This window comes from Mus pahari, chromosome 4 (assembly GCF_900095145.1).
Source record: "Mus pahari chromosome 4, PAHARI_EIJ_v1.1, whole genome shotgun sequence".
NCBI classification, from domain to species: domain Eukaryota; kingdom Metazoa; phylum Chordata; class Mammalia; order Rodentia; family Muridae; genus Mus; species Mus pahari.
Genome location: NC_034593.1, coordinates 98,336,600 through 98,353,316, shown reverse-complemented (window position 1 = coordinate 98,353,316; position 16,717 = coordinate 98,336,600). Strand labels below are relative to the sequence as shown.

Genomic DNA, 16,717 nt, shown 5'->3' with positions numbered 1-16,717 from the left:
TTCTCACATCTGCCTCTTGGAAGACTTTCCCAGGGCGGGACTGAGCCTGCAGGGAAAGAGGCGCTGGACTGGGGCTCCTGGGTTCAAAGTCTGAACTAGACCCAGCTTGAACTCTGATGTTTATTGTCCCACTTTTCGGCATCTGAAGGAGAAATTCGAGGACAATAAGCTTCTAGTTGGCGGAGGATCTATCGGCAGCACAGGAGAATCAAGCGCTACAGCCTGAGAAGCAAACCCCACAGATCTTTAGGAGGAGGGAGCCTAGGCTCCTCTAGCCCCGCCCTTCACCCGGCTAGCCCCGCCCCACCGGTGCCATTGGCCGGTCCAAAAGACGCGGGGCGTTGTCAGTTTGAATGGGAGAGCCTGGAGCTAGGCGCAGGCGCAGAGGAGCCCAGGCGCTGAGGGAACCTTGCTGGCGGTGAGACCCTCTGAGAGGCCAGGGGGAGGCCGAAGCTCTGGCCCACGTGACCTGCCGGGGGCGGGCGCCCGGGGCGCTCGCCAGCCTCCCGCGGTGTCCCTGCTTGGCTCGGCGTCGCCGCGGGGACCCGACTTGGGGAAGCGCCGCGGTCCCTAGTCTGTGGCCGGAGGTGCTCATCCCTGCAGCGGTTTCTTGTTCTCAGGAGCCGCCGGCCGGAGGGAGGTGAGCGGAGCCTGAGGGGGTGACCCAGAGGGGCGCGTGGGGGCGTGGGACGGAGGTCTCCGAACCACCGAGGCTCGACGGGCTCAGGTGACGCTGGGACCCCGGAGCTCCGCGGGGGGGTTCGCACCCGCACCGCTGTTGTCCTCTAAGTGAGGGGAGACTGGGGCTCGGGCTTCTGCAGACCTTGAAAATACTTGTTGGGATGCAGCGACTTCACGCGTATTCCGAGCGTAACAGACGGTGGCTACAAAGAGTCTCGGTGGATTCGAATCCCAGGCACGTCGCCCGACCCGGGTCTCCAAACCAGACAGTTTTGTCAAGTCACATTTAAACTCCTGAACTTTTCGGAGCCCAGACGTCGTTTTTTCTACTGGCAGGCGAAACTGATAGATCGTTGAAACCAGTTTTATAGCAAGCGTAAAATGTTGGAGATCTTAGCCCGAAAGCTGTAAACTCATCTTCAAATGAAAAGTGGAAAACGTAATTTCCTTGTATTTTAATGGTAAACAGTTAGGTGGCTTTAACTAGTATCATTTGAACTCTGCTGAAACGAGTAATGATGGAAATTTTTATTTGCCTTAATGCATAATTTAAACTTTGCCCGGTAGAATTAGAAGAGGTTAAGTTCTTGACTTTCTTCTCGGTGCCTTGTGTTGATTGGAGTGCTGTGTGGTTTGTGTTGTAAGTAGCCTACTACAGAATTTTCAGACTGCCTCTTCGGAAGGCTAAACTGAAGATTTTCCGGCTTGTTAGTAACCATCGTGATTGCTTCTGGTAAAGAGCACTTTTGCCTGGGGTTTCGACATGCTAGAGCGGGAGATTCGTTCCTCCGAAGTACAAAAGCAGAAGGTCGCTGTCCTTTGACAGGAGGAGAGTAGGGGAGCTCAGGGATGCCCGGTCAGTTCTGGGCATTCATAGGCCCCTCTTGCAAACTATTTCTCACTTATAATTCAAGGATTGAACTGGTTATGAACTCAGAGACTGTGGGGTATTGTGGAAGCATGTCCCACAGAAAAATAGCTTAACTTAATTTTCAGTAGGTCAGACATACACTGTTACAAGTATGTTTTAATGTAAACCTGAGATTTAATAGTAGGCTAGTTACAAAAGTAATGGACTATAGTGTGGCTCCCCACACCTTACCTCCTCTGTACTTGGGTTTGAACCCTGAACCATGTGAACACTAAGCAAGAGTTCTATCACTGAGGTAATTCCAGATCATTTATTTATTTATTTAAGACCTAGTGTTGCTAAATGTTTAGGGCTGGCCTGGAACTTGGAATCCTCCTGTCTCAGCCCAGTAGCTGGGATTACAGATGTGCACAAATTCTACCTGGTATGAAATGGCTGGCTGACTTTCTCCCTTCCTTCCTTCCTTCCTTCCTTCCTTCCTTCCTTCCTTCCTTCCTTCCTTCCATCCATCCATTGTAGTTTGAGATAGGGTCTCAGGTAGCTCAATTTGGCCTTGCACACTTTGATCCTTTTTTCTCCATCCTCCCAGTGCTGATTATAGGTGTGCGCCATCCGTGCTTAGGGTCAAATCCAGGGCAGGTGTATGCAAAGCAAAACCAAACCACATCCTCAGCCTTCACCTTGCTTATCCATAAAATACTCCAAGACTTACCTAAAAACAAGCAAGCAAACAGTACCCACCCACCCACACACACCTGTGGGCATTTGTTTTTAAGACTGTGTGATTAATAGGCTACTGGTGGGGTTGGGACTGCACCCTAATCTCAAAGCACCAGCCACTGCACTTAAATGGCCACATGTCTGATAGTCCCACTCGTGGCACATAATTCTACGTAAAACCACAATATAGTCGGTGGTTTGTTATGAAGTGTGGAGGGATATATCTACCCTTCTAACGACAGTCTTACTTTTTCTGTGTGTTCTAAATCAAATAACACTCCCCATATCTTTCAACCTTTCTAAAGACATAGAGCAAAATTTGCTTGAATCTTCAAGAATACATATATAGTCTTCTCCACTGTTAGAAATGTGTTATAAACTCTTGTTTTTGCACGATTACAGAATTCCCTTTTATCCTGATGATTGTCCTGATGGTTGAATCCCAGTTCTTGCCCTCACATCCTTTCTGCTCTGCTGAGCTACACCCCAGCCTCATTCTCAGGCCTAGATGGTTGGACATCTGTGGTGCACAGAATATGCACTGACTGATGTCCTGAGTGGCCAGAGAGGCTCCTTAGTCAGTTTTGAGTTTTTGCAGTGTTTTTACCTTGTCTCCTCATCTGGCCCTATGTGACACTGCCTATTTCTTGTTCTAACCTGTAATTTTGCTATTTCTTTGTTGGAAATAATAATAATAATAGTAACAACCCTACAAGTTTCCCACTGGAAAACACACACACACACACACACAGCCTAATAGGTGCTTCAGCCAGATAGTGCAAGCCTCACAGTTTGGTCATGTTCTCTTCCACTCCTGACCAGTGTGCTTCCCGGGAGTGTCTGTCTGCACACCCCACCTCTTTGCTTCAGTTGCTTCCCTTAAATAGAACGCCTTACTCTGTTTGCCTAATAAGTTCTACCATCCCTCAGAGCGCCTGCAGTACACATTTCCGTATTTCCACAGAGGGTTTGGGTTTTTTTTTTTTAAATCCTTTTAAATTAGAGTTTTGATATAACCTCATAAAATTAAACTGAGTAGAAACATTTCCTTCTGTAGAAGGTGATTAGTAATTTGTTTATATATAAGATTGTGTTTTATATGGTTGGTTTTTTTTCTACAAGGAATTCGGTGCTCACTTTCTAGAGCCCTTCTTTGGCTGGATGTAAAGTTTTGCAATTAAGATTCATTTTTGCTTTAAAATGTTTGACGTTGGTACTGCCTTTTCAAGAGAACTGATCTAGTGCCGTTTACCGAGGAAGGGACAGTTCTTTTGGGTTTCACTGTTCAGCTTGTAAACTGTCATGCACATGTACTGACTGATTAAAGTTGATGATTGAGCAGCATTGGTGCAGTAGCCTCTTAGCCTCAGGGGAGACACTGTGAAGACCTCCAGTCTTGAGACCTTGGGTAGCTCCTAAGCAGTCTTTTCCTATATGATCATACCTATGATAACTAACTTACAAATTAGACAGAGTAAGAATACCAAATAATAAAATAAAGCAATTAGGGGCTGGAGAGATGTCTCAGCAGTTAAGGGCACTGAGAGAACCGGGTTCAAATCCCAGCATCCACATGGCAGCTCACACCTGTCTATAACTTCGAGATCTGAGACTCTCTCATAGACATACATGCAGGCAAGACACCAATGCACATAAGGGTGAATACATAAAATAATTAAAGCAACTGTGGCAATATACTGAAATGAAATTGTCATCATCTGTACTCTTGTGGTTTGAAGCCATTATTAACTAAAATAAAGATTACTTGAAGGAGGACTTGTGACATCTACAGATCAGGGTCATTACTAGTAAATGACTTAACAGGGCAGGTAATGTATACAGCATGGATACACTGGACACGGAATGATTCACCATCTGGGTAGAAACAGGGCATTTCATCCTGCTTCTCAGAATGGCTCATAAGTAAAGATACATTTGCTTTCTGGAATTGAGCATGTAATAGATTTGGACTACCATTGACTGTAGGTAATTGAAACTGAAATGGGAAGTCAGAGGTGAGAGAATTGCTGTGATAATGAATGGCTGTGGTTTTCAAGTGGTTTGGTATCTACTTTTTCTTAGAGTTGTATACTTCCTATTTGTCTTGTTACAGTTTTATTGCTGTGAACAGGCACCAACCAAGGCAACTCTTATGAGGACAACATTTAATTGGGGCTGGCTTACAGGTTCANAGATTCAATCCAGTATCATCAAGGCAGGAGCATGGCAGTGTACAGGCAGGCATGGAGCAGGAGGAGCTGAATTCTGCATCTTGTTCTGAAGGCAAACAGAAGACTGGCTTCCAGGGAGGGCCTTAAAGCCCACGCCCACAATGACACACATCCTTCACCAAGGCCACACCTCCTTCCTAATAGTGCCACTCCCTGGGCCAGGCATATTCAAACCATCACACCATTGCTGACTAATATTTGTTCCTTTTTCCCTCTAATAATAGTAGTCATAGGACTATTTTAAATTTATTTCTTTGAACTCTTATATAATGTTTGTCTAATTTGGGTGGTCTCTAAAAGTAAAATTCAAGCACATCTTTACTAACTAAAAGACTACAAATAGGAAAAGGTAACGACATAAATATGGGGTTTTATTTTTCTTTTTAGAAACTGGAAGCCGGGCATGGTGGTGCATGCCTTTAATCCCAGCACTCGGGAGGCAGAGGCAGGTGGATTTCTGAGTTTGAGGCCAGCCTGGTCTACAAAGTGAGTTCCAGGACTGGAAAACAAACAAACAAACAAACAAAAAAAGAAAGAAATTGGGCTTAGGGATCTGGAGAGATGGCTCAGAGGTTGAGAGCACTGACTGCTCTTCCAGAGGTCCTGAGTTCACATCTCAGCATCTTTTTATTTTTAAAAAAAGAAATTGGGCTTATTTTTTGCTTTTAGTATTTTTGGATTGTATCCTTTCTTGTGACCTCTTGGGTGGTTTGTTTGTTTTTTGCTTTGTTTTGTTTTTTAATGTTTGTTTTGTCATGAATAGTCCTTTAGAAAGTACTGAATATAAACCATTATGTTTAATTAAAATTTAGAATTTTTTTTTTTTTTAAGTTTTTGGACTTTCTGCTGGTGCTATGTGAATAACCTGTAAAGAATCAGGACTCGGGCTGGAGAGATGGCTCAGTGGTTAAGAGCACTGACTGCTCTTCCAGAGGTCCTGAGTTCAAATCCCAGCAACCACATGGTGGTTCACAACCATCTATAGTGAGATCTGATGCCCTCTTCTGGTGTGTCTGAAGACTGCAACAATGTACTCATATACATAAAATAAATAAATAAATCTTTAAAAACAAAAAAAAGAATCAGGACTCAGTTGAGACAAGGATGATGTGCTGAAGTGCATGACCACGTTTATTTTATTCACTTGGATTGTGTCAAGTACTATATTCTTGGCACTTATGTCGGTTAATAGTAAAACTACACTTAGCACTTAGATATCAATGGATAATATATCTTGAGTTAGTTAATTGCCAGCTCATAGTATTCTTTCTATAGCTTGATTATGTTACTGGCTTACAGAATATGTTAAATGAAGAGTGAGGAATTCTATGTATTATTACCTTGATTATTTTGACTCCTGGTGGAATTTCTTTTTAATTTTGCCATTGAATTACTTTATTAAATTTAGATTTCAAAAAGAAGAAAGAAGATGGAGAGTTCTTAGTTTTTAGCTTTAAAGATGTGTGGAAATTCAGGCTGTTGAGTTTGCTGGAAGGAATCACTATGATAAAAGATATAAATCCAGGAGCATCTATCACTTAGACCTTTCTTCCTCCCAGACCTTTACCTAGTTTTCAGATTTTTGTATGTCTAGCTTGAGATGCTAGTTTGTTAGCTATCATTGGTGAATGTGTACTTCATGATGTGCAAGTTTAACACACATAGGCAGTCCATGTTTCTCTTCCGAGGTGTAGTTGTAATTCAGTTTGCTGGTTGCTGTGAGCACCAATCCTCTTTCACTGGACTTGGAAGTTCTGTCAGCTCAGTTCACTGTCAGCCTTGGCCCCTGGCTTACCTCATGGGTCTGTCTTCATTTTCCTCTGATGACATGGTCCAGGTCACAGCTGTTCTCAGGTTTGACCATCTCTCTTTGGGTACTGGATTCTCACATTAATACTGTGTTTTAATGTCAGGTTTTGCCATTTGTTGACTTGAGCTTTTTTATTGCCTGACCACAATAAACTCAAACCTATGCTACCTTTAGGCTTTGTATACCATGCCCCTTGCCTTTCCAGGCAAACACGCTTCTTAGATTCCCCAGTATCAGCATCCTACTCTTGTTTTGTGTTGCTTTTTTTATATCAAGAGTTTGATTAATCCCAGCACTTGGGAGGCAGAGACAGGTGGATTTCTGAGTTCGAGGTCAGCCTGGTCTACAAAGTGAGTTCCAGGACAGCCAGGCTACACAGAGAAACCCTGGCTCGAAAAACGAAAGAAAAAAAAAGTTTGAGATTCATTTTTTTTTTTTGAGATTCATTTTTAACCATGTGTATATGCATATGTCTGTGTGTGTGACTGCAGGGGCCGTAGAGGCCAGAGGCCTCAGGTCTTAGGTCTCCTAGAGCCAATGTGACAAGTGGTTGTAAGCCCCCTGACCTGCAGGCTGGGAATCAGACTTGGATCAGCAGATGCAAGAGTAATACTGACTCAGAAGTGCTGAGCTGTTGCTCTAGCCTGTGTGTGTGTGTGTGTGTGTGTGTGTGTGTGTCCACACTCAACTTCCTTAAGAACACTTACTGTTCCCTTAATTTTGCTGATATTAATTTTTTTTTTTATTTGGCAACTTGTTTGCACTTATCTTTCAGATAGAGTTTGAACAGAGATAGAATTTGAAGAGGGAGCTTAGGAGGGAGCTCAGTGGTAGATCACTTGCTCAGCATGCCTGAGGTTGTAGGTGCAGACCTCAGCACCAAGGTGGGGTGGAGTTAGATTACTAAATTCATGTCTGTTTACAGACACATCGTTAGTCGAAAACTGACCGGCTTACCTAGGACGGAGTTCATTCTAGAAGTGGCTGTTTCGGCACTCCGCTGTAGCTCGTCCATAATTACCATGATGTACATGTGTTACTAGAGCCTGGGCTCTGAATTCTAATAGAGCAGGACCTTGTTTTGAGTTTGTGCTTGATTACTCATACATATGCCTGCTTATATTGATAGAAATGTTAAAACTAAAGGGACTTAAAGAATTTGAAGAATGTACCTTAGAGGCAATTAATAGGATGTAAAAGCTTACAGAGTTTAGGTGACCTGACTTGGAGGTAAGAAAAGTAAATTATCTAATGAGTGTTGCCAATATATATAGATTTTTTTAAAAATATTTATTTTATGTGCATAAGAGCTTTGCTTGCATGTGTGTATGTGCACTGCAGGTATGCTGGTGCCTGCAGAAGTCAGAAGAGGGCATCAGATACCTTGGAACTGGACTTATGATGGTTGTGAGTCTTGAGAGTGGAGTGGAGCCTCCTCTGTAAGAGCAAAAAGTGCTGGCCTGGCCACTGGGCCATCTCTCCAGTTGCATTTATGTCTGCCTTTGAATGAAAGAAGCAGACGAAAAGTTACTGTCCTTTACATCGAAGCAGGAGCACATAGTTTAGATAAACTCATAGATGCTGAAAATGTAGCTGTGTCCCATCTGCTCCCCACCCCCACCAATGGTGTGGTTTGTGAACTTTGTCAGTGGGGTAAACCTGGGCAGGACCTCTAATCTACAATGGCTGTGAACCTTGGACAGTAGCTGAAGTCCACTAGCTGTGTCTGGGAAGTTTCCCTGTGTGAGTTTCTAATCACAGTTACCTGTGAAACAGAGGTACCAGAGGTATGTGCCACTTCTTTCTGTGTGCTTCTGCCTGTTTCTGAAGTGTGGGGGAAATACTTCATTCTCTTTGTTTCTTTATGGGCAGACAAACACTTCCACTGCTGACCTTGTTTTTCAGAGCATTGTTGGGAGGTGCTTCGGGCATTACCGTTTCTTGCAAATGATGGCTTCTCATTGTTCTTTCCCTGTGCAGTTTCTATCCTTAAAATCTCTTATTCTAGCGAACAGTGTAAAAACTTGTGAATGTAATTAGTGTTGTTTTGTGTGTGTGTGTGTTCATGTATAATGGATGTTTCCTTTTAGTATTATAGTATATCAGTATGCATATACACAAATGTAGTGCTAAATAAGAGCTGTTAACTATGCAGCAAGGAACATAACACACACATAGACAGCTGTGCTTAGAGCAGTGAATCATGAGTCAAGAGTTGCCGGTCTGCTCAGTGAGTGGTTTTAAGATGTCAGGGCCTTGAATCCCAACACTCAGGAGGCAGAGGCAGAGGCAGGTAAATCTCTGTGAGTTCAAGGCCAGTCTGGTCTACAGTGAGTTCCAGGACAGCCAGGGCTACACAAGAAGCTGTCATGAAAATAAAACAAAGCAAAAGTCAGCTCTAAGAGCACGTGTGTAGCACGGGAGGACCTGCGTTGAAAGAGGAGAGAGAATAACATGGTACTCAGTTGTTGCAGAGAGTAATGCAGAGTGAACTTGGGGGATAAACATGAGAGTTCTACAACCATAATAACAATTTACTTGGGAGTCATTTGTGGGGGCATATGTTAATCTCAGTTCTTTAGAGTTGGAGGCAGGAGGACCAGGAGTTTCTTGCCTAGATAGGGAGTTAAGGCTAACCTGGGCTATATGAGATCCCAGATTTACAAAAAATAAAAAAAAATAAAAAAGTCACATGAATCAGATCACTAATCGTTCAGGCAGTGTGGTTTTATGTGCGGTTTTCATCAAGGTATTTGACAATTTCATCTGTATGCGTTTGCTAATTCATTAAACATGGAAACAGCTTACATTTTTACAGTATGAAGTTAACATTTTCAGTTATTAGTAAAAGTTGGAATTTCATTATTATCTCATAGATGACAAGATATTTAAATACACCTTAATTTAAATTAGACAGATCCAAATACCTTTCCTTGCACCTCATTTTATAAGTGACTGGCTGAACCTCACAGTGAATAATAGACAACTGTCTGGCTGCCCTTTTAGCTAGTTGTGTAATCTAGATGCACTTTAGAGCTATTGTTCTGAGCAGCTACACTAATTCCCTTCAGTCAGGTTTTTAAAGGGGAGAAAGATACACAATGGGATTGAGGGAGGGGGGAGGAAGAGTGTTGTTGGCCTAATAGCTGTGACTTAGTCTTTTCATCTTTAAGTTATTGCTTCCTTTTCGGGAGGGGAGAAGGAAGAGGAAGAAGAATAGTGTATGTGCCTTACATGCCAAGCTGGTTGTTTATGTGAAAACCTCATTTCCTCAAGGAAACATTCAGGCTCTCAAGGCTGAGTCCCCCTCTCCTTTCTGCTCTACCACTGGAACGCATTCCCTGCAGAGCAGGGCTTCTTCATTATTTACAGTCGGGCTGTGCTCTAGCTGGATCACAAGACATTATATGGAAGAAGAACTGGGTTTTATTATGGATGGCAGCGTGAAGAAAATCCTGGACAGATGGATAGAAATGAAGGGCCTGCTAATAATAAGGGACAACCTTGCCGTAGGACTCTAAACAAGCAAAAGAAGTTCATCTTTTGCAAATGTAGTAAGATGCTGGGCAGTCTGTCGTGTAAAGGCTTGTTTACAGTGCTGAAGGTCTGGGACTCTACAGTTACATCTTTATTTCTCTTACGGTTTCCCTCTTTTGCTGGTTCTGTGGAGTATCTGTCTGGGCACGGGCATCTCTGCAGCTGGTCGGGGCTTGTGCTGTTTCCATCAGCTGATTGGTGCCTCTAAGTCTGGAGACCGCTCTACCTTTGCTCCTCAAGATCGCATCTACTCCTCTTTCCTTCTGGTGCTCCTGTTACATCCGTCTGAGCCTCTCTTCTCCTTCCTTCTTGCCCCCAGTGCTCTGTAGGAATTTTTATTCTTGTATTCATCTAATTATTTTTCTCCCTAACTATATCTACTTTGCTGTCAAGTTAATAATCAGATTATTAATAATCAATCTTTGTGGCGATTCATTTAATAACAGTAAAAAATAGGAATAAAAATTTTTACAATCCAAATGCCCATCAACAGCAGATTGAAAAATACACTTGCTATCTAATGGAGTGTGATATGGAGATGAAAATATGCAAATTAGAGCTATGGGGAACCGTGACTTAAGTGAATCTCAGAAATGTTGAACAGAACCATAGAAAGTGGAATGTGTTGCTTAGGGCTGTGCACGCCTTGTGGTAAAGTTAAGATAAGCAAGAGGATGATAAGCAGAGTCCAATCAGAGGTCCTCTGACTGGAAGCGAAGGCAGCAGAAAAGTGGGAGTATTCAGAAGTCTCAGGGTAGGGGGGGTTCATGCTGTCTTATACTGAGTTAAGTAAGTATTTTGTTGCCTCATTCTTTCTCATATATACATATTTCCCAAATTCTTTTTGTATCTATTTAATATTAATTATATTTAATATTAATGCAACTATTTTAAAGAACTTAAATAGAATTTACTTGCAAATTAATGCAAATATAACGTAACTACCAGTGTGCTATCATCCTTGAAAGAGCAAATTTGCAGGGTTTCATTGACTTATTTAGACAGTTGTTGGATCCTCACTTGATCTGTTAATAGCAGTTTTTAAAAGCTTAAAGAATCATGATTTTATTTTAAGGTATTAATCTGATACATTGCTTTTTCCCATGATTCCCATAATAGTAATAATTATATAAGACAATTATACTCCCAACCAGTGAAGTGAACTTCTCAACCATACCTCCTAAAGTCACATGGTGCCTCCATGTTGATCGTCCTATCTGTAGTGACTGGCCTGTCTGTAGTCCATGACGTCAGCTGTGTGATCGTGTACAGCTCAAGTTACTTTAGGTTAATCTTTACAGGACTTCCAGCAAAGCCTCTTCTATTCCTTTTGCAGAAATGTTGCTGAAGTGCTGCTGAAGGGGCCAGAGATGCCAGGATTTGGGACACATTTGAACCTTTAAGCTGTCTGACATTGACCTCCTTTCATTATTAATAAAGAAGAAGCAGGGGCTTAGGATGTATTAACACCAACTCATTACTGTACTAACCGGACAGTGCTCTGCAAAGCCCTCTGCGCTCTTAAGGACTGGACTGGCCCAGGACACAATAATTTCACATTTTCTCAGCTTATAATATGACTGGATGGAGGGAAATTTGATAAGCATGAGGGAAGACCATTCCTTTCATGTCCGCTACAGGTAAGACTGCCGCTCACTTAGTGCATGGCTTTTCATCTGTTTAGATGTGCATTTAATTCTTGTCCAGTTCAGTTTTTAATTTCAAAGTTCTCAAAATATACCAATTAAATTTAGTCTGTTCTGCAAGCAGAGTTTTGTGGTAGTGGAAAGTTGTTTGTGGAAAAATGGCTGTAGAGACTGTACTGTAATTTATTAATGTTCTCTGGGAGAATTTTTGCATAGCTGCTTTATATTTTGTAACTTGTACATTGTAAATACAAAAATGGAGTCTATTTTTAAGACTTTTGTGGGTAATAGGTGGACGAGCTGTTGTGACAGTTTCTAAGTGGTGATCTTTCCTAGTTAAAAACTTTCAAAACAGACAAGTTAAATAAATGAGTATATATTTTCTAAACATAGCAGATCAATAGCCAGCCTAATATTTAGTAATAAAATACTAAAGACATTTCTGGTAGAATAGGAACAAAGCAAACATATCTCTGTTGTTATCTGACATTTATTCTAGAAGTTCTAGTCAAACCAGAAAGCGACTATTTAAAAAGATGAATATGGGCTGGTGAGATGGCTCAGTGGGTAAGAGCACCCGACTGCTCTTCCAAAGGTCCGGAGTTCAAATCCCAGCAACCACATGGTGGCTCACAACCATCCGTTACAAGATCCGACGCCCTCTTCTGGAGTGTCTAAAGACAGCTACAGTGTACTTAAATATAATAAATAAATAAATCTTTTTTTAAAAAAAGATGAATATATAACAGTAGATTCATTCTCAAGATGTGGTAATACAATAAACACCAGAGGCTCATTAGTGCATGGCATCGTGCATAGTGAACAGAACTGAAGTCAGTGTCTGTCTCTCTCTGTTTCTCTCTTAACTGGGAATTGAACCCATGACCTTGTTGTGTGTGGTAGGCACATGCTCTGCCACTGAGTTATATAGTCTTGGCACTCAAAATTTCCTGTGCGAAGGTGTTTTTTATTAAATCCTCCGTGTCTTAATATGTGTTTAATAGGAGGTTTACACTGTGAAAAGATGGTTTGGGATAAGGCAGTGGCAAGAAAGGTTATATTCTCTCCCCCCCTCCTTCCCTCCCTCCTCTCTCTTTTCCTTCTCCTCTGGTGTGCACATGTGTGTTGTGTGCATGTGGAGGGTAGCGGACCACTTCAGTGTCATTTCTCTGGCGCCATCTACAGTTTTTTAAAGATGGGTCCTTGATGGACTGGAGCTCACCAGAAGCAGCGGGTGGTAGATAGCAAGCCTGTGGACCTGCCTTCTCTGCCTCCCAGCACTGGGAGTCCACATGTATGTACAGTATAGTAACACCCGGGCTTTTCATGTAGGTTCTCGGCTCTAACTGTGTAACTTTAAAAACATATTACATTTATTTAGTGTGAATGCATCTCTCTCTCTCTCTCTCTCTCTCTCTCTCTCTCTCTCTCTCTCTGTGTGTGTGTGTGTGTGTGTGCGCGCGCGCGCGCGCGCTGGGGGCAGGGCTGTGTATGCCATGCTGTACATTAAGAAGTTAGAAGACAGTTTGTGTGAATTGGTTCTCTCCATTCACAGTGTGGGATCTGAGGATGAAACTCAGGTCACCCAAGTTGGTGATGAGGACCATTACCCACTGGGCCATCCTACCAGCCTAGAACTCATGTCCTTACACAAGCACTTTACTGACATGACCATCTCTCCCGCCCAGTAAGGACATTTTTATTAAAATTGTATAAATCTCAGGCTGGTGAGATGGCTCTGTGGAAAATGCACTTGCAGCATAAGCTGATGACCTGAGTTGAATCCCCTAGTGTGCACACTGCCTTGAGAGAGAGCTGGTTCTCAAGAGTTGGCTGCACTGGACTGCTGTGTACATGTGTACAAGTGCGTGTGTGTGTGTGTGTGTGTGTGTGTGTTTGTGCGCGCGCGCGCGCGCGCATACAGACACAATAAGTAGATGTACCTTTTTTTTTTTAAGTCTGAGGTATGTGGCTCCTACCTGTAATGTCAGCACTCAGGATTGAAGCAGGAGCATTGCTATGAGTTCAAGGCAAGCCTGAGCTATACTAAGTTGTAATCTAGGCTATAGAGTAAGTAAGATCTTATCTCAAAAGAGAAAGAATAGTGTAAAATAAAGGAGAATGGAAGGCATTTGAGCTTGGAAAAGCATTTAATGTGAAGTACCATCTTGTTAACCTGAGTCTGGATCTCCCCACACCTGAAAGTTGACTCCCCTTTTTCCACACACTGTCCTGAGTACTTAGATTCATCTGCCCACCCACAGCCTTCCCACCCTGGTCTGGGTCACACTCCCAGTATTCCCCCCTCCAGTCACCTTCAATTCCACTTCACCTTGGGGACTCAGTGAAAACAGAACTATCTGTGCAGCCCAGGGTGGCCCCTAGATGCCTGGGCACAAGCCAAGCCGAACACCTGCCTTTGTGCCTGTGCCATACACACCAGATGCTTGCCTCTGTGGTTCTCCCTCTTGCACTTGGAGCCCTGCACATTATGCTGCTCTGTGTCTCAGTGCTTTTTGCTTACGCTGTGCGTGGTGACATGAATCCCCTTCCTGCTTTCTTGGCAAAGCTAGTTCTATTCAGTGTCTAAAAGATTCATCCCAGAAACCACAGATAGGAACCTTTTCTAAGCTCCTTAGTTTGCTCCCATTGCGACCTGTGCATTCTCCAGTCTGGCTGTCTTTCCTCCTTTCCATCCCCTTATTTCTTTGGTTGTTAGTGCCTCAGGGCAGCCCAGTTGCTTAGCACTTGTTTGCCTAATGCCTGTTGAACAATGTTGGACATAACCATCAGATGAATCGGGGACTTTTATCTGATTGTTGTGAAGAGTGTTACACCTCTGATACAGTATAAAAACCGTAGATAAGTTAGAAAGGATTGGACCTCTGCCTGAGGACGATCTTAGCTTTGTTCTTTTCCATCACAGGTCCCACCTGGTTTCACGTTGCTATAGGACTTCACTAAGGAAAGACTTGTACCTATCTGTAGTACAAATATACCGAACACATCCCTGGCTTCATCAGCGCTTAATGATATTCAAAATACTTTTAGTAATGCACATTAAGTATTTATTAGTGAAATTGCACATATTCTGGAATTTACTTCAAGATAATCTGGGGTTGGAGTGAGCTTAGGTGGATCCTAAGTCCTGACTCCCATCATCTATCCTGGGAAACTGTGGAATCCCTTTGCGGAGTCCGATCTGAACATAATCTGTATTATTAGATATTTTTAAATGCAGCATCGGGATTTTTATCCTCTTTTTCTTTGACTGATCTAACATGAATGTAAGAAATTAAAATGAAGGAGGTAACGAAGATGCTAGATGTAGAAATGGGAAAATGAAAGCTAAGAAGTCAGAATAGCGCCAGCGAGTGCTACCCCTAAGTGTTTGGTCCATCTGCATCCAGTACTTTCTGAAGACTGTCACACAATGCCTGACCAAAACTTGACAAAGGGGGGCTTGTTTTGGCTCCCAGTTTGAGGGTACCATCAGGGTGGGAAGGGTGTGGCTGGAGCCTGAGGCAGGGGCTGCCTTCAGTCCTTAACCGGGAAGCACAGAGCACTGACTCTGATTCAGATCACTTCCTCCTTTTATTCAGGCCAGGATCCCAGCCTTCGAAAGGCACTGCCCCCGGTTAGGGTGAGTCTGCCTCCCTTAGTACAGAAACCTTCATAGATGCATTCAGAATCTTTCTCCAGGGTGATCCTGTCAAGTTAAAATTGATGGCAAACCATCGCAGATGATAGGTCCGCTTACATTTGTTCAAAGTAGTTCCTTGGATTATATGTCAAGACAGGCCACTAAAGACTAAAGAAGCTTTGTAGGAGAGGTATTGCTCTGGTCTGTTTCTACATCTGAGCAAGTTCTTGTTTTTACCCCACTGTTAGACAGATGAAGTGTCTGTTCTCTCACAGTGACAGACAGGATAGGAAACTACTTGCTGTCATTATTTAGTGCTCTTCTGAAAGTGTAGAAGCTTAACTTGCAGTGTTTTGCAGTTACAAAGATTTGATTGGAATTGGGGGTTTTGGCATAATATTAACTTGTTTCCTCATAACATATACTAGAGCTATAGTATGTCTCTGCTTTAACATTCCCCACAAGAGTTTCAAGTTTTATTTCAGACATTAGCTGCTACAATAACTTAGGATTTCCTATGATCATTCTCATGATCTCAGAGGCCAGTGAGACCAGCAGGGTTCCAGTTGGCTGTTATGGTTTCTGGCAACAGTTACAGAAAATGTATTTTAAAGCATGTAATTTGGGCCTACAGTCTGTGGGTGAAGTGGGTTACAGCATGAGGCCTGAGTCCAGCACCCATGTAGCAGCTGGGCATGCTAGCACATGTATGTCACTTCAGCACTGGGGGAGCAGATACAGGCCTCACTTGCCGGACAGTATAGCCAAAGTGGAGAGCTCTAGGTTTAGGGGCAGACTGTCTCAAAAGTAAGGTAGAAAGCGATGGAGAAGACACTGACTTCAGTCTCTGACCTCCCAACTTTACCACAGACAAGCAAACCCTCACATGCATGCACAAACAAAAGTGTAAGTCTTTTTTTAAAAAATATTTTTTGTTTTGTTTTCAATACATCCTGACCACAGTTTGTCCTCCCTCTAATTCCCCAGTGCCCCCCAACTCCACCTCTCCTTTCCCTGAGATCCACTCCTCCTCTATGCCCTTTCAGAACAGAACAGGCCTCACAGAGACTTCTTACTGTAACAAGATACAATATAACTAGGCACATACCATCATACCAAGGTGAGGCAATCCACAGGAGGAAAAGGTTCCCAAGGGGAGGTCAAAGAGTCAGACTCCTGAACTCCCACTTTTAGGAGTCCAACAACCATAACATAAGCAGAGGACCTAGCGCAGACCCACACAGGCTCTGTGATTGCCACTTGAGTCTCTGTGAGCCCCTGTGAGCCCCAGTTAGTTGATTTTTAGTTGGTTCTCCTGGTGTCCTCAAGCCCTCTGGCGTCTACACTTCCCACTCTTCCGCAGGGTTCTCTGGGCTCCAGGGGGAGGGACCCAACCGCTCGAAGTCACCATTTTGGGTGGGCTCTCTCTGCCTAATGACTGACTGTTGGTCTCTGCATCTGTTCCTGTCAGCTGCTGACAGAGCCTCTTGGATAACCATGGGGCTAGGCACTAATCTGGACTTGTAACAGCAAGCGTGGTCTCCCAAAATGTGTAACTCTTTTTTTTTTTTTTTTTTT

General features: G+C 43.0%; 1 protein-coding gene across 3 annotated transcripts in view; it reads left to right on the top strand.

Annotated features, from left to right (window-relative positions):
• Nucleotides 1-381: 381 nt before the first annotated feature.
• Nucleotides 382-16,717, top strand: part of Gpsm2 (G protein signaling modulator 2) — a 41,952-nt gene continuing 25,616 nt past the window's right edge. The window contains exons 1-2 of one of the 3 annotated variants that reach the window (XM_021196087.1): nucleotides 382-640; nucleotides 11,187-11,490. In XM_021196087.1, coding sequence (XP_021051746.1) covers nucleotides 11,435-11,490 — 56 coding nt within the window. In that variant the 5' untranslated portion in view covers nucleotides 382-640; nucleotides 11,187-11,434. Of the gene's footprint in view, nucleotides 641-8,030; nucleotides 8,101-11,186; nucleotides 11,491-16,717 lie in introns of those variants that run through there. The other 2 variants (XM_029537692.1, XM_029537693.1) reach the window with 2 other exon arrangements.